Source organism: Triturus cristatus, chromosome 11 (genome assembly GCF_964204655.1).
Source record: "Triturus cristatus chromosome 11, aTriCri1.1, whole genome shotgun sequence".
Taxonomy (NCBI): domain Eukaryota; kingdom Metazoa; phylum Chordata; class Amphibia; order Caudata; family Salamandridae; genus Triturus; species Triturus cristatus.
In genome coordinates this window covers 182392855-182411227 of record NC_140594.1, presented here as the reverse complement: position 1 = coordinate 182411227, position 18373 = coordinate 182392855, and the positions used below count along the sequence as shown (strand labels likewise).

The 18373-nt window shown below is 44.6% G+C and overlaps 1 protein-coding gene across 1 annotated transcript in view; it reads right to left on the bottom strand.

Moving 5' to 3' along the window:
• The window catches only part of ALDH2 (aldehyde dehydrogenase 2 family member), a 125048-nt gene that overhangs the window by 43179 nt on the left and 63496 nt on the right, over positions 1–18373 (bottom strand). Inside the window, exon 8 of the mRNA XM_085634478.1 lies at positions 9459–9561. Coding sequence (XP_085490604.1) covers positions 9459–9561 — 103 coding nt within the window. The remainder of the gene's footprint in view (positions 1–9458; positions 9562–18373) is intronic.

The following is an 18373-nucleotide window of genomic DNA, read 5'->3' as shown; positions in this document are numbered from 1 at the left end:
GCAATAAAGATTCTTTTGGATAACATCATAGTCTACAACAGTTTGTTGCCCATTGTTGCACCCACCTTGGGGTGCCATTCTTGACTGCGTACCTGCCAAGTCTTAAACTGAGAAATAAATCCCTCATATGTGGTGGGAGGTGTGTCCATAAATAAGGCTGGACCTCAAGTTTTCCAAATGATTTGATAATAGTCCAAGCATGCTTTTTTTCCCGCTAAGATAAGACTTTTCTAGCGAGATTTACAAGAATCTTAAGAGGCTTTATTTATTTCAGAGAACCCTGGTGGTTGGTAGTTGAAGGTATGCAGGCACTCAGATAAGTAGGATCTCCAAACACTTGTAAAATAATGATTTGTAATTTCTTGCCAGTGCACATTAGCCAAGGGGCCAGCCAAGTTCAGATACAAGAAGGCTATGTAAACTTTTTAAAAAGACTTGCCTCACTAAAATTTGGCTTTGTAGGCCAAACTCCAACCGAATTTCTGCATGGCTTATGCTCTTCGGGATCTTGAAGATAGATTTGAAAGCTTTAATTTGTAGCTGGTCCAATAGTTTGGCATCAAGACCACAAAAAGATCACTGAGCCATAGGCTAATGCAGGAACCAGCTTAGCCTTCATGATTTTTACTAAATTCTCATGGCTAGGGCATGAGAACTTGTTGTGCTAAGTTATAAAAGCAAAAATGAGGGACTGTTTTAGCCATTAAGGTATTGAAATGGGCCTTAAACAACATGGTGTGAGCATGCAACCTTACTTCAGGTCACTAAAGCTATCAGTCAGTCATAACCACTTTAATCGATTAATTAAAATCATAAAAGTACATCACAATAATTCATACGCATAAAAACATTACAAAATACAGTAAAAAAAATAGTTAACATAGGGGTCGACCAAGCCAATAAATATGCCCTTGACAACAGTATACAAACTGAGCATCAAGTTTTTTCCTTTTCCTTACCGCAGTTACTAAAAATTAGCAATATTAAAAATTATCCATGGGGAGTCGAGTAATTGAAGGTACATCAGTGCTGGTTTTACTTGGTAAAAACCTCTCCCTTGTAACAAAGGTGAAATATACTTTGTTCTAATTACTGTGTAATGGTTACAGAATAGGATAAAGTGCGCAGTGTCTTGAATTGAACTGTCGTCGCAATTACACAAAGCGGCATCTTCTGGTTTGCACCAACCTTGAAAGCTACCTAAATTAAAATGTATTAAATTAAAACGGAATCTTGTCAGCAGCCAGCGGTGAAAATGATTCGAGACTATCTTAAGATAAGGCTCAGTCTGGGGGGGAAGTTATTAATAAAAAATGTGTCCTTACTGATACTTTGAGTTCCTCCCCCTCCCGCTCTAAAGACCTTAGAATCAAGAATTGGGCTTTGATCTGCTTAACATCCCCCTTAGCAATTGTTTCTGGGTTGTCAGAGCTCAGGGCGCCCTAAATTGTAAAAAGATTTCTTAATATACAGGAGCCACGGAATATCTAGAGCTCTATCTAGACCCATACAGTCTTTTAAAAATCAGTCGATTCAGGGAAAGTTCGGGGTTCAGCCATATTTTCAACCAGAATACCAGAGGGGCCAGACTAATACGGTCAGAAACATAGTCCATTCCCAATTCTTGATGTATTGAAAAGGTCGGGGAGGACTGGGGGACGGAGAGGATAGAGCGAAAAAATTTATTTTCTACAGTTTGTACGCCCTCCGCTTTTTTGTACCCCCAGATGGCAGCTCCGTAGGTCGCTAAGGCCAGACATTTTGCCCTATAGATGGCAAGAACTGCCTCACATGGTTTGCCACCCAACCGTCGAGCAAAACTTAATATAGCTGAGGAGGCTCTACCTACGCTATTCTTCTTAGCTAAAAGCTGGGGGGTCCATGAACACCTATCATCAAACAGGTCCCCCAGGTATGTAAATACCTTTACCTTTGTAACCTCAACTCCATTGCAATAAAAGGTTTTTCCTCTGTTTTTACACATACCCAGGGACATAACATGTGACTTAGTGCTATTTACCACTAAATCCAAAGAGTTCATGAACTCCCCAAAGGAGTTCAATAGTCGCTGCAAACCCAGAGGGGTACGTGCCAATAACACGGAATCATCAGCGTACAGGAGAACAGGTAAACCACTGTTCCCTATACGCGGAGTGTCCAGGCAGGCCTTACCTAGAATAATATCTAAACTATTGATATATAGAGTGAAGAGTATAGGGGCAAGAATGCAACCCTGGCGAACCCCTCTAGAGGATTTAAAATGTTGTGTGCATTTCCCCTCATGACACCCTTATAGCAGCATGTAGGTCTCGGTGCAAATCCGCAAGAAAAAGGACCAAGCAGGGATCAATGCCCATTTCCAATAGGATCGTCCACAGCTTTGATCTGTTAACCAGATCAAAAGCTGTGGACAGATCCATAAAAGCCAAATATATGGGGCCTTTAATCGATTTAGTGTACTTGTTGATTAGCATGTACAAATTAAGACATTGGTCCATGGTGCCTCTACCAGATCTAAAACCATATTGGGCCTCCGATAAAATCCCCCTCTCCGACACCCAGTCGGAAATTTTGTGCAAATTCACTTTGCCCAGGATTTTCACCGCTGAGTCAATTAGCAAGATGGGCCGGTAACTTCTCGGGTCCCCCCTCTCTCCCTTCTTAAAAACCGGTACAATGATCGATTTGGACCAGAACTCCGGAAACCCATTCACCACACTAGCATTAAAAACGTTAGTTAAGATGATACTCCAGAGCTCGGTGTCACCTTTGTAAAGATCCAAAGGGACACTGTCTGGGCCTGGGGCTTTATTTGAGGCCGAATCTTTTATAGCCTTACAGACTTCATGTTTATCAAAGGTTAGGTGATTAATGGCAGACAGTGTTTCAGAGGCCTCAGGGTTGGCCAAGGTTATATTACTAGCATAAATTTGTTCAAAGTGCGCCAGCCACTCCTCCTCTGGGATATTTATATCCAATGGGGCATTTTCTTCTCCTGTTAGGAGTGGGCTATTCACAATGTTCCAAAACTTGGCACTATCCTTGAGGACCTCCACCGAGATTAGAGAATCCCAAGCCTCTTTCTTAAGTTAGTTTTTACGCCTCTGGGTAGTTAGTTTATAATTTTTTCTTAGGTTAGAGATTAGGGCCTTATCCCGAGGTTGTTTTTTCAGCGCAATTAATAAGGTTTGATGGGCTCTAGAACAGCTGGAATCAAACCACTTTTTCCCCTGTGGTGGGCGCGGTTTACTGGTAATAGTAAGGTCAGAGGCAACCTGGGAACAGATGTAGTCATAAGCAGAGATAATTTCTCCCCCCGTAGAGGAGGGGTCCAGACACTTCCCAAATGCAGAACTGTTGTTTACCAGTAAGTTTTCCATAAAATCCTCTGGGACTACTTTGGCCCATTTTAATTTCCTTCCATGATCACAGGAGACTAACGTAACAGGTGGAGGTAGGGCCAGGGTTACATCCTTGGGACAAAAACCCTTATCTAAAACTAGAATTACTGGGTTATGATCACTAAATGGGGACCGGAAAACAAAATACCTAAAGACCCACCTTAAAAGAGCTGGAGATAAAAAAAAAATATAATCGATAATAGATTCACTTTCCCCCGCTTCAAACGTCGCAACCCGTTGACTCTTGGATAAAAGACAGGGCTCATACAGGTCCGCTGATTGAAGAAGCTCTTCGAGGGCTTCACCCTTAATAGAGTGTTCAAAATGAGGGGATACAGCGTGCGGGGGGCCATGTAAATCAACAATCTTACAGTTAACTACACAAAGATGAATATTAAAATCACCCATAAAAACAATTTGTACCAAAGTGGTCTGACGTGTCCTATAAGATTCCAAGAAGTGTAATAAAAAAACTAAGATTCACGTTCACAGGAGCACAATCCCCAGCATTATAAAAGTTAATAAACAACATTTTGGGTTGCGACTCTAATGTACATTCCAATATTTGACAGTTAAGGGAGTTAGTGTCTAGCTGGATGATCTTGGCCTTTAATTTTATAGAGCAAAGGAATAGCAGGCCACCCTTAGCTCTTCCTGCGGGTGATGGGGATGCAGGGAGAAAAAAAGATTTAAAACCATCGAGCCACAGGATATTTTCCCTAGCCCACGTCTCTTGTAGGGCTAGAATGTCAAAGGAAGAAACAAATTTTAACCAATTTGCATCTTCTTTAGACCGTAGGCCGGCTATGTTCCAACTAATTATTTTCACAAAGACACCAGAATCCTCAAGGTTAGTAGAATCACCACCGGTGTTACTAAGTATGGGAATTGATGAGGCTAGTGAGTCATTGACATCTAGTTGTGACAAGGGTAAAAACCTGTTAGATAAAGCGATAGTGTTAATGGCCCTATCTATCCTGTTATTGCTGGGGTGACCCTGGAAAGGGGCTTTGATAGAGCGCCAAGGCTCGGGATCAGCACTAGGAACTGCACAACGGGGCACAACCAAAGGACGCACCGTTCGTGTTGGGGGACGATTTCTTCCTCGGATCGAAGAAGAAGTAAGGGGCAATGGATAAAAAAGGCTTAAAGGGACAGCCCTAATGTTGGAATCCCTAACCCAATCAGAGGCATCCCATAACAAACGGGGGGCAACATAAGGATTATTAAAATTTACCACCACACAGTCTCCCTTAAATGTTTTCTTGGTTTCACCTATCCATCCAAACCGCCTGGCTGTCAAAATATAGGGCGATATATTGGCATCACCCGAGCAGTTCTGGTCACACCAAATTCTGGTATCTGCCAGTAGTTCCTCGGGTGTTTCACTTTTCCCTTGCAAAAGTGGAGGCACATTTACCAAGATGACCACCAATGGGACAGCCTCAGGGGGAAGATTAATATAAGGGTGAACTGGGGTAGTGCTTGAAGTGTACTCACTAGCAACATTAGCCTGGGATGTTAGTTGGGGCAATGAGCTAGCATCCCTATTTGAATGCCCCTCTTGAGCTCTAGACAGTGGAACTGTAATAGTGGGACTTGGGTTTGACAACGGGTCACCGCTCTGTAACCTGGGAGATCCACCCAATGACCCACTAGTGGGGCCAGATGATGTTAACTGGATCGAGCTAAGGGAAGTGCTCTTTTGTAATAATTCAGATGCCTTGTTCATGGCTAAAAGTGTAGAGTCAATCCGAGCACATTTCTCTAATAAACTGGCCACACACCTATTCAGCGTATCAACTATGTCCTTAGCAATGTTAGTAAGGGACTCCTCAAGTCTACTGGTAAAAATATTTTCCACCAAGTCCCGAGCAGATGAGTAAAGGGAATCAATGTTCACTTGGGTAGGCTCCGATGCATTGCGGCTGGGTATAATGTCCCGCTAAAGCTGTCAAATCACCGGGTCAAGCTGTTGCCATCTCCCAGTTTGACCTGGACATGTGTTGGTATGTAGGACGATAATCATATCAAGACGTTTACGCGACACACCCCAGGTGGCTAGCTTTGACCATAGCAACTTGCGTGGCACAGTATCAAAAAAGCTTTTAAATCAACAAAGCAGATGTAAATTTTTTGCCTTTTGTACATTGCTTGTTCTGACATCAATGTAAGAAACAATAAATTTGTAGTTGTTGACTGGCCTTTTCAGAATCCAGATTGGTAAATTGGTATTCTGTAGGTCGATACTGCCCACTCATCGAGATCCTTAAGTAGGCATGATGCAAAAATCTTCGCCTCAACATCTGTTACGGCTATAAGCCGATAGTTTAATGGATTTTCCAGGGTGTTGGTCTTGTAGATGGTTTTTAAAATACTCCCTTGCCATGATTCCGGGACAAGTCTAGCCACCATGGCCGGATTACGATGGCGGTGGGAATGCCACCGTCAGGTTGTCGGGGGTGGTCCCACCACCATCAGCCCCTGCAGGTCCGCCCGCCCGCCGCATTTCGATGTGGCAGGCAGAGGCATCTGGCTGAAGGACCGTCCGTCTTTACTACCACCTTTGTCGTCGAGGCACACCGTATATTGGGGACACGACCCAACCCAGGGTGCCCTCCTAAACAGACCATAGCCCGTCTCCTCAACTTTAGAGACAGGGACACCGCCCTACGACTGGCACGAGAGAAGGGCCAGCTGATGTGGCAGGGCTCGAACATTTCCCTGAACACGGATTTCACCGCCATGGTCCAAGACGCCCGCAGAAAATACACAGGAGTGAAGGCGGCACTACGCAAGTTGGGTTTACGTTATAGGAGGTTGTACCCGGCACGACTGAATGTGGACGTCGACAGCCGGTCCAGAGTGTTTGATTACCCGCACGATACTCAAGAGTTTTGCCAGAAGTACTCTAACACTTCCGGGAAGAAAGGCACGCCGTCACCGCAGCGTACACAGGATATACCGGACTCTGGTGCAAGTGCGGACCTCTTTTCTGCCTCCTAGCCGTGCCACACCTGTTACACTGTAGTACTTATGGAACATTGCTTTGCGATTATTTCTACTTTGTGGCTATTGCAATTGTACTTTACAGTGGTGCATACGAGGCCTAGCTATCAGCGTGATAGTCACAGAATGTAGACAACAGTTAATAAGGTTGTAGCGGATGCCAATGTGACGCGGATATCTTGGAATGTTCGGGGTTTGAAAACTACCCGCAAGTGTAAGCAGGTGACCAATTATATGTGGACATTGCATTTTTACAAGAGACTCACCTTGCAGCAAACATTGGGATGTCAGTGGCACCGGGGTGGGAGCACATAGATATTTTGCAGGATACAGTTCATATGCTAGGGGAGAGGGAGGGGGGGGGGGGGGGGGGGGTCACAGTGTTAATACATAAATAGGTTCCATTCAGGGAGGCGGTCTATCGGGTTGTGGAGGGTCGCTATTTATTGGTAAAGGGATCCCTGCTTGAACACTGTGTTGTTTGTCAATGTATATACCCTAAATGTGGATGACCCTGGGTTCTTTGAAGTTCTACACAATCATATTGTTCATATGGGGCAGATTGTATTTACATGGGTGGGGATTTCAATCTACTGCTGGACACGGGGCGTGATAGCACAGCGCACGCAATAGCTACAAAAACGAGAGCACAGCGTGTGGTGTTGGATACTATTGACCAGATAAGGTTGGTGGATGCATGGCGACATCACTGTGCGGACCGGGCAAGTTACACACATTACTCCGCACCCCACAACACTTGGACGCGGTTGGACTATTGGTGCCTATCTGCTGGGGTGGTGCTATGGGTTATGGAGGTCACTCACCTACCACGTACACTATCCGATCATTCCCCTGTGCTGGTAAAATTGTTTATCCCTAGGGCTGGAACGGAAGAGCGGCCTTGTCGCTTTCTGGATATGGCTTTGAGGGACGCTGTGTTTGCCACAGAGCTAGGGGAAGCGATAACTGAATACTTTACAATCGGGTCAGTGAACTCTAAGGCTACACTGTGGGAGGCCTACAAGGCCTATGCAAGTAGGGGGTATGTATCTCAAAGAACGCTGGTGTACTTAAGGCTCTGCGCCGCACGCTTGCACAGATAGAAGAACAACTCATGGAGGTAGACCGTGGTGCAACTACCACTGGTCCCCCCTCTTTGCAGAGGCGGGCAGCACTCCTGGCAGAATTTTGCGAACCTGCGTAGCGAGAGGCACATTTCCTAGGTAAATATGCCACCGCCAGGCGGTATGGGGAGGGTGAAAAGCCTGGTAGAACGTTGGCTAGATTGATGCAACAAACCCGCAGGTATATATATATATCTATCAGAATTGAGTGGGGAAGAAGGCAAGCGGATCACGGGTAATGTGGGGGTCCTGAGAGGTTCTTAAATTTTAATTAATGTTATATACCTCCAAAACGTCTGACCTCCCCTCGGATTATAGTGACTACCTTGACGAGGTCTCACTTGTCTGGATGGACAAAGCTTACCAGGAATTCCTAGCAGAACCCTTCTCGGAGGATGAGGTAACCGATGCAGCTCTTGACCACTAGCCACCAGCCCCTATTCCTCGATGATTTACTGGTCAGATGGTGTTTGCGGGCCCAGTGACTAAACACAAATGGGGGGGGGGGGGGTGAGCGGGAGACACTACTGATGGCAGTTCACCACCGACCCCAGCAAGCCATGTAGACCTCTTCCACTGGACGGGGGGGGGGGGGGGAAGCCCACCAGCACCTAGCGTAAGCATAAGAACCTGCCCTTTCCCTAGATTCCTTTGGCCTTCTAGGCTCCTTTTAGTCAGTATTATGCATGTCCAGTAGGCCTGGCAGGAAGGTATGCAAAAACTAAGTGAACGTGCTCAATGCAGAGGCATGACGCACACAGAACACAGGTGGCAGGCAGGTAGCGGGTGGATGGGGAGAGACTACCCTGGCTCACCTCTTTGATCGAGCCTGGTAGATCAGGCAGATGTTGTTGGGTCGCTGCACCTGCTGGCTCCCAGACTTTCCTCCAGATCACGGTGCCTAGCAGCAGCCACCACTGCTGCTATACAGCTACCGGCACTGACCCCAGAACAGTCCTCGAGTCCAGTGTACCACTGGTGCACGGCATGCCGACCTGAAGATTGGTGTCCTGGAGCCCAGCATGTATCGTCCCTCTGCTCTGCCTCAGCCGCTCACTCTGCCCCCACCCCCTCACTTCTGCCTCAGCTTTGCAACGTCAACCACAGCCAAAGTTCAAGACTTCTTCTCCCGGGCTTAAAAATCCAAGTGAGTAAGTAGGCCATCGCTGATTTGGACACTAACTTTGCTTGCCATAACCAGGACTTAACAATTGCATTACAAGTAGGCAGTCGCACAGATTGGAGCCTTATTTTCCACAAACAAACATGTGTTGTCTGAAGTCAGAATTTTCATCTGCCTTCATACCAAATACAGGCTAACATGAAAAAATATTTTGCATCAACAGGGCCTACATAACAAAAAAGGCACCTTTGGATCATGAAGCTGACTAAAGTAGCGGAAGCAAAGTACTAAAAGCCTCACAGGCGATGTTTTTCAGTGAAACCTTTTCATGTGTCAAGCCATCACCAACAGCTAGTTTTTCCAGCTAACATTACGTTTTATGCTAAGATACATATTTTCACTATGAACATTGTAGGTATGGGCTCAAGCATCCCAGTATGCAATATTCCACTGGTTAATTAGCAAGGATGGTTGAAGGTGTGGCACTTCGTAGGCTGCCGCTTGACAGATTGTGGAGGGAGCAGTCCAGCAGGCAGTAATTTAAGGTTGGAGTGGGAAGAGTTCATGGAGAGATTTACTGTCAACATAAATAAAGGAGGATGTGTGAAAGAGGCTAAATGTGGAAAAGCAAAAGGAAATTCCAACACTAATTCGTAAAACTAAAAAAAAAAAAATAGGATTTTAATATTTGTAGGATGTGCTTTTATCTAAAGCCTCAAGATGCTTTTGCAATTTAATCGTACCTCACCATTTCAGGATTCACTCTTGACTACTCAAATTTGATAGTAAAATGGCTCTTACTGTCAGCATCAGACAAGATTATGTTTGGGCTCTTTCCACCAAGTTCAAGGGTCACTTTCTTCAAATTGCTGTTTCCTGCAGCCTGCTGGACCAGCTTACCCACCTATGCCAAACAAATAATGAGTTAAGTAATTTCATTCTTAACACCCAGAGTTCATGATAACTGGGCAGGGCCAGTGAAAGCACAGATGGTTATTTCGGAGTACACGGAGCTGGGTCCACTGTGCTGATCACTTAAGACCAAAAACCTGCTATTTGTGCTTTGACTCCGAATGATAGCAAGTCCAGCAGTAAGAGATTATTCCTAAAGATCTCAATTTTGGAAGTCATACCTGTAACTCACAAATAACATGCACTAATATATAAATAGGTTTCCCCAGTTTCCAGGGAATCGTGTTAGCTTAATGCTAGTGTAAAGATGGCAAGAAGGCTTCATTCACGCACAGGCACACCCAATCTTTCCCATTGATTTTAATGTATCCAGTTTTACATCATGGACTGAGCTTGACAAGGCCATCCCACGACTGTACCAATAGAGGTGAACATTAAGAGAGGTTTAAGGCTTAATATACAGAAATAGTAGTACATTTTTAAGAGTTTTATATAGTGCCCCGTCACTCTGGAGCAGTTGGGTGCTGTACACATAGAAAAACAGATTACATATGCCTGTAGTAGCAACAAGGAACAGGTTACTTACCTTTGGTAACGCTCTTTCTAGTGGATACTATCTAACCACAGATTCCTCATCTTGTGAATATCCCCAGGTGCCAAACTGGATCTGGAGATTCTCAGCCTTTTGCTCACGCGTCAGTGTTGTGTGGCTCTGTGTCGACTCTGTTATACCCTGGAAGGGACACTGTAGCTACATATAGCTGCAAACCTGCATGCTGAAGTCAGTTTCTTTCTTGACTCGGCCTACTTATTAAATCTAGTACTCTGGTAAATTAATAGGCAACTGCTTTATTGCAGACCCACCTTCAGCACTACTCGGTCTTTCCTCAGTGTTTTCCAATGCATTCACCCTCAACCACCCCACATTCTTCAAATCCTGAAGATCTCCTCATGCACGTCATTGTCCATGCTCATACACGCGCTATATGCTTGCATCAACTCCACTACAGTATAACACAACTACCCATGTTCTTCACAACACATAATAAAACGTATTAAATAAGAATGATTACCAAACACAAGTAATTACATTACAGATTATTTATATGTAGCACTGTCTCCATCCAGGGCTCCTTACGGATCAGTTAGATTTTTGATCCTACTTGTGATCCCTTCCGTACTCCAAATTGTCTAATGTGTCTCCGAGCCACATCACTATTTTTTCCGAAGATCTTGGTACACAGAAATTTGAATTCATCTCATTAGATGCTGCATCATCCTTAAGTAGAATGATTTCACTTTTACTCCATCATCTATATGATGCTACCCAGACTGCTGAAGAGAGACTTCTACTACATCTTTGGGTGACCAAACTTGGGTCCGCCTTTCACTCTCAACCTGTTTGGTAACCTCACTCTTAAACTACATCCCACCTTCACTTCGAATTTCTTCACATGCTTCAATTTGTCGGACTTCAGTTTACTTGGGTTATACTAAATCATTTTGGAAACACACCCTGAACATATTCCTTCTTTTCCCACACCTATCCATGCAGGAACTAATTCTACAACACCCTTGCATCTCAAGGCATAAACAAGGTGGTTCCCATAGCAGGATGTTTAGTATTGAGAAACACCATTAATGTTTCTTTCATAGCATTAGAAACATTGATTTTGTCCCATCCCGCCATGCTAACACAGATGCAAACCAATCTTTTGGCTCTCTCTACTAATGCATTTCCTTAGGAGTGGTACAAACTACATGTTTTGTGCTGGACCCCATACTTGGGCAAAATAATGTCAGGTCACTGGACACCATTTTCTGAAATTAGGATCCTAGGTGAAGCTTCCCTCTCAAAGTAATTTGAGAAAGAAAAAAAAAAAGAAAAAAAAAAAGGGGGGGGGGGGGGGGGAGAAAAAATTAGAAATCACTATTTAGAGAGCGAAATCCTCCACAAACTCTACAGCTGTCCATTTGAGAAAAATATTCGATAACTACTATGGCATGCTTTTGCCCTTTCAAATTAAAAAGAGGAAATGCTATTGCCAACTTGTTCCATGGCTTGTCTGGTATTTCTATGCTCCCCATTGGTTGATTTCTACACACTTCGTTGTTGCCCTCAACTTCATATTTTTAGCATGGATACACCTTCTCTTCAACCTCTGAATTCATACTTGGCCAAATTTTTCAGTATTAGTGATTTTGGCACCAAAATCTATCAGCACATCAACAACTCCATGAAACTGGACAGTTTTGTGAGTTGGCTTAATGTCTGACAGAACCACATTTGTAGCACATGTTCCTTTTAAGTTGTATGTACGACTTCCCATGATGTCTCTCCTTGTAATTATTCCTCTGACATGTTTTGACAGCAACAATCACTTTGTCAATGCAGTTACATTTTCTTGCTTCCTTTCGAAATGACTGAATGCTATTCAAAATGTCCACAGCTTGAGAGACAGGTCCTTTGTGGACAATAAATGCTCCTGAATTCTCAGGTCAAATAATTTTGTCAAAATGTTGATTTCCTATAAACAATTCTATAAGCAGACCAAACATACTGAGATACCAATCCTCTTAATGTGGCAGTGTACATGTCCAAGCTCTCACTGAAGAAGCCAGAAAGAACTGACCTAACTGTCACCCCTTGAGCCTTGATGGGAAGCTAGGGGTCATGGCTGCCTTAAAGGCACGGTGCCAGTTTTTGTGTTTCTCGGAGTTAGCTTTTCAGCTTTCTATACTATTGGAATTACAATGCAGACTATGAGCGGACAATGCCTGCTTTTCTCTTTGCAGGGTTATGGTTTCTATGGTGCATTAAAAGCAGTTCAAATGTCCTTTTCCTGCTTGGTTTTTGTGCAAAGAAAAATTCTACAGCATTGCTCAGCCTGTGGTGTATGAAAGGCTGCATGGATTGTGTAAAAAATATATATATCCCCACCAAAAGATTTCTCTTCATGCCAGAAACCAGAAGGACACAGCGGGGATTCCCAGAAGAAAGCGTTTATTTAAGCTCTGTCGGCATGACGCGTCTCAGCGAACTGCCTTATTCATATGCCATACAACAGTAGTTTGCATCGGTCCGTTGCTAAAATGTTAATCACGCTCCCATTGGTGGAAGCCCAGCTGTTACATTTGCATGAAACGTCACTGCAGTCCTACTCAACGGACTGCGGTTCCCAGACTGCACCATCCCGGCTGAAGGGGAAAACGTTTTCAGGTAACTGCTGAAATCTCGTAGTAAGTGCTGGATGGATTTAACAACGCAAGTGTGTGCAAATAAAATGTCCTGATGTCACTGCTAAAAATAACTCTTCTCCTGGGTCCCCGACGCCATACCGCATCATGTCAAGACCCGCGGTACCGAAGACTTCACTGTAGTCAGTTGGTCTCCCCGTGCAGACATCTCACAGCAGTACAATGCTGGTTTGGGAAGCAGGAGATTGATAAAATTAGATATATATATATATATCTATGTTTTTATATATTTTCCGGGGTCCCTGCGCATGGGCAGTAATATTCAAGTGCTTATGACTATTGATGAGGATCCCCTGGAAGAGAAACCAAACTACCAAATTGCTTGGTTGTCAAAATCTTGTTACAGCGACCTGACTCAACTACGTATAAAGGGCAAACGTCATACTGAGAATGCACTTACTTGGCTACCAAAGTCAAATTCAATTCCCACGAGTTTCTTCATTTCATTACTTTCACTTAAAAACTCTGTATTTCCCAGGATGTCTGTGGTTACTTTTGCTTCGGTTCACAGCAGAGCAGATCTTAATGAGTTGAATATTTAAGAAAGGTACATAAGCCGTGGTTCACTGAAACCCGCCCTCTGACTAACCTGATTGGATAAACTAGATGCAGCAAAGAAGTACAATGTTCCTCAAAAATAATGCGAGGTCGCTTTCCCAGACAAAGCTTACTGACCTTACTCGTATCATGATTCAATTTCCTAACATACCAATGACTGCCTGTTTATCATCATGCACAATTTACAGTGGGTACGTCAGCATGCTACTGTGCCTCCTGTAGCCAATGTTATTCTCTCATATTTCAGCATTGGATCAACAAGAATGTAGCTTCTGTAGTTTCGGACCAGAAATTATGTGGCCGAATCCTCTACATGTGGGCTTGCTGGTTGGTCTGATCATGTACCTCCCAACCCTTGTTGACAATATTAAATGAAGTTCTCTGGGAAACTCATGTATGGCAACCTTATTCATGACGGCCTTCAGTACAGCTCTCCTGCTTCTGTACTCACCACCTTCCAACGCTCTGCCCTCATCTGTCCCGCATTATTCAAATCCCGCCGATCTCCCACACGCGCCACTGTTCATTTTAACACATGCGCTATACCCCAGCATCTATTCCGCTGTGAAATATCACTGCATGATCAGACGCAGAGAAAATACAGATCAGAGTTAAGTGTGCAGATCACCAAATTGGGATCTTTTTAGGTGGGGAAAAAAAAAAAAGTCAATTTCCCAAAAGAGGAGGTTGGTGGTCCGGTTGGAATCTGCAGTTTAGAGTATCTACTAGAAATAGTAATTTTTCTCCTGATGGTTACTTTTAACTGCACATTCCTCATCTTGTTGACAGATACCAAAGCAGTCCCCTCTCTGCTGGTGGGTTTATCGAATTGCTCAGACCAGAAGGTCCTGCAGGGCTTAACAAGCAAATTGTACTTCCTGATTGACCTTGGCCCTGGTGGAAAGAGCCCTCAGCATGTTATTTCTTAGCCAGTGCGTAGCAGATCTTTATGCAGAGAACTATCTATCTAGAGGTCACTTTTTTTCTGCAGTACTTTAGCCGTCTCTTTGCTTTTGCAAATCCCAGAAAGAGCAGATCGTCCAACAAGTGTTCTCTGGTAGGATCAACATTTACATTTAAGGCCCTTTTGGTACCCAAGCAATGCAAGTTCTCTTTTTCCTTGGATGGATGACATGGAGCAAAGAAATCCAAAAGCGTGATAGACTATCTGAAATTACATCCTGACATTTGGTAGACATGTCACCCTAGTTCTGAGCACTATGTTGTCTGCGAAGAAGGTGGTATGTGATGCTGGACAGACAAGGGTAGCAACTCATTCACTGAACAAGCTGATGTTACTGGTATGTAGAAAACTTTAAGAGTTAGAAGACGCAGAGAGTAGCTAGGCATTGAGTGCAGATCAAGAATGTTAAGAAGGCATAACGTAATGGCCCGTAGGGAATACATTGAGAAGGATGCTGCGCTGTTGTCACTCGATGCCTCGATGGCCTTTGATTCAATAGAATGGCCATACATGTTCGCAGTATTGGAAAAGATGGATCTCAGCCCCAAGTTTATTGCCTGGGTACGGCTGCTTATACTGATGTCTCGGGGCAAGTGAGGGTGAATGGGCATACGTCCCGGATATTGCGACTACAATGAGGCACTAGGCAGGGATGCCCTCTGTCCCCGTTGATATTTTCTCTCCTTCTGGAACCCCTGGCAGCATGGGTACGCCGGGATGGTATGGTCCGAGGGCTGCAATGGGCAGATGGAGTAGAAGATCGAATATCTCTCTCCGCGGCTGATATTCTGTTGTACTTCGCTTCCCCATACACCTCTATAAGGGTGGTGCTGGACATCTTCGAAATTTCGGGAAATATTCGGGATATGCGATTAATTGGCATAAGTCCGTGTTGTACATGTTGAGAGGTCAGGTCCCCCAGCTTCCAGCGAGTTGCTCGATTGTGGTGGCGGCAACGGGGTTTCGATACTTGGGGGGGTCTTTGTTACGTCAGATCCATATCTCTTCTACGAGTCCAATTTAGCCCCCCCATTGGCCAGATTACACGCAGATGTGAAACACTGGAGGTCCCTACCGCTGCTGGGACGGGCGGCGCTTTTTAAGATGCTGGCTCTACCACGCTTCCTATATATCCTACAAAATTGCCCGCACAAGGTTCCAGACTCATATTTCAAAGCAGTTGACGGAGAGGTCCATACGCTGTTATGGGATGGTAAAACCCCGAGGGTGGCACTAAAGAAAATGACTAAAAGTTGGTATGATGGCGGCATTGCATTGCCGGACCTGCAACTTTACTACTGGACGGCACAGCTAGCGACTGTTAATCAGTGGATATACCAACCTCCAGATTATCAAACTGTTAGGTCTGGATATCTGGGGGCATTGTATGCTAGTGGCAGGAGAAACAGGGGGAGATTCTTTGGACCCACCCTACATACACTGGAGATTTGGCGTAAAGTACACTCTCGCCTGGGCTGGGCAGACATTCTCACAAAGGTAACGCCCCTATGGCAGACGCAGAAACTGGGCATGCTGTGTTACCAGCCTGGTTTCGACAAATGGGACCTTCTCGGCATTTCAATGGTCAAAGATTTGATTAAACAGGGGGCTATAATTAAATTTGAGGAACTCCAGCGGCAGTATCACCTGGCTCGTGGGGAAACATATAGATACTTGCAAATTCGGCATGCTCCAAGGGCGGCCTTTCCGTCCTTTGTGGATATACCGGAATCTACACCACTGGAGGATAGGCTCTTAGATGGGCCCCTAACCTCGAAAGTAATATCACTTCCGTATAAGAAACTGTGTAATAATCTCCCGGATAATTTTTTGAGACTCAGGGAAAAATGGCAGGATGATCTGGGGTTGATGGATGACGAGGACTGGCAGGAGGCCCTTATGTCCCCTCGAGAGGCAGCCATCACACAAAAATTTAGATCGATGCAGTATCCTGAACTGAATCAATCATACATGACAGGACAGACACTAACAAAAATAGGTTCCAGATCGGATGATCTTTGCTTGCGGGGGTGTGGCCAGAGGGCCACATTCTACCATATCCTCTGGAGCTGCCCGGAGGTACGTGTCATATGGGAGGGGGCCTCAGGGCATATGCAGACAGCCCTCCGTAAGGAACTTCTTTTGACGCCGCAATTGGGCTTATTGAATATATGGGAGGCAACGGACCTAACGGAAGCGGAGAAACAATTCACGACGCTAGGATACACATTAGTTAATTGGGAGATTGCTGGGGGGGGGGGGGGGGGGGGATGGGGGAAGGAGAGAGAGAGAAGGTAATGCACCACGGCCCCATGTTATTATTCTGTTATCAAGGTTTGCTTAGGATGCAAGGAGCGTCTAGTCTAACCTGGTTGCCTTACATCAAAGTGGTTTTAGAGGTCCTGGGGAGTTAGTCCATTTACAGTCCTAGTTAATATTTGTAAATAGGTTATGTATAATTTGACTGCCCAGTTCGTGAACAATAGATACCTCGAAAATAAAGATGTGGACCTACCCAAACAACTTTTTAGTCCTTATATCATCCTGCAGCTATGCTTACAGAACTGAATCAGATTCATCGATGGTGGCTGGGTAACTCCGTACTTCTTGTCGGACTGGTATTATTCATTCCCAAACCTGCTCCCCACTGGGTCGGAATTCCTACTTTGCGTGTTTGTTACTGTGAACGTGTCTTCGTCCAGCTATTTTTACTTTGAGTCTTTTAGCAAATTGTGCTGTATTCTCTCAAAATGCTTTCCAACTTTCACTTTGAAAAGATATAACTTTATTCAGCATATAATAGCTCTTTGCTTTCTATCCTTTTAAAGGGGGAGGTTATTTGGTTTGTTGTAACTTTCCTTTAAAACCTCCCCTAACATGCCGAAAGATAATGTAGTTTTAAAATACGTAGTCTTATCACTTGTTGGTCATTTTAATCTCTCAGTTTTGTATATGTATGGTATGTATGTTCTGCTTTTATGATTATATTTTTTATCAAATAAAGTACTATTATTATTACTATGATGAAGTTCAGTGGTTCTACAAAATAAGTATTTTTATAAATTGGTCTGGGATTTATTATTGAGTGTGTGTCGCATGTATTGCCACTTTGTGTACATCCAACGCTTAACAATACCCTCTGATAAGCATAACTGCTCGTCCACACTACCACAAAAGAGAATTAGTACTATCTACTTTAGCCTCTGCAAAACCTCTGGGGATCCACTGGAGTCTCTGCACACTATACCTCATTTTGGTATAGTATATAGAGAGCCAGCTTCCTACATCAACGTTCCCATTAGCAGAAAGGTCAAACAGTCATAGGTCTTTGACTAGGCCTCGTGACCCAGCCCCTCAGTCTTCAACTACACCAGCTAACAATATATGTTGTCCAGGCTGCCGCCAGTTGACTAGACAGTCGGAACCACTGAATACGGAAATAAATAGTTACTTCGTTTCATCCATCCGGATTAGACCTCAAGGCACACGTATGGGACTGCACTCCTGCCAACCATTCCCAAATAGGCAAAAGGCTGTGACCCAGGAAGCTGGCGCTCTTCCAAGTCTGGAGAAATGTTTTCCCTAAGGCAGAGGTGTGAACTGCTGTAACCTCCGACAGTCAGCTCCATGTACCCACAAGGCACACAAACCCTTCAGGCTTCGTCACAAAGTTCTCCACAACAAAGTACCTTGTGCTGCGGGTCTAGGGAGAGGTAGAGGGAGCCAACGACCTTGGACAGAAGCCACAATGTCAGGCACGGTCGTCCTCCCGATCTGGAGGACGAAGCAAGTTTTGGCTCCCAGCCCAGGTTTAACCAGCACACCTCGGACACCACACACTCTGGAGCACAAACTAGCACAGGTCCCCTTGATTGAAAGCACAGGTCCCTTGGACTCTGCAAGCTTCCCCTGCACTCCTCATGTCTCAGCACCTCAGGTGGCTGCTGATCTTTTTCAAACCCACTCCTCTGCACAGTGTGATGATGGTGTATATCAGGACGACCTTGTCCCAACCAACGATCAC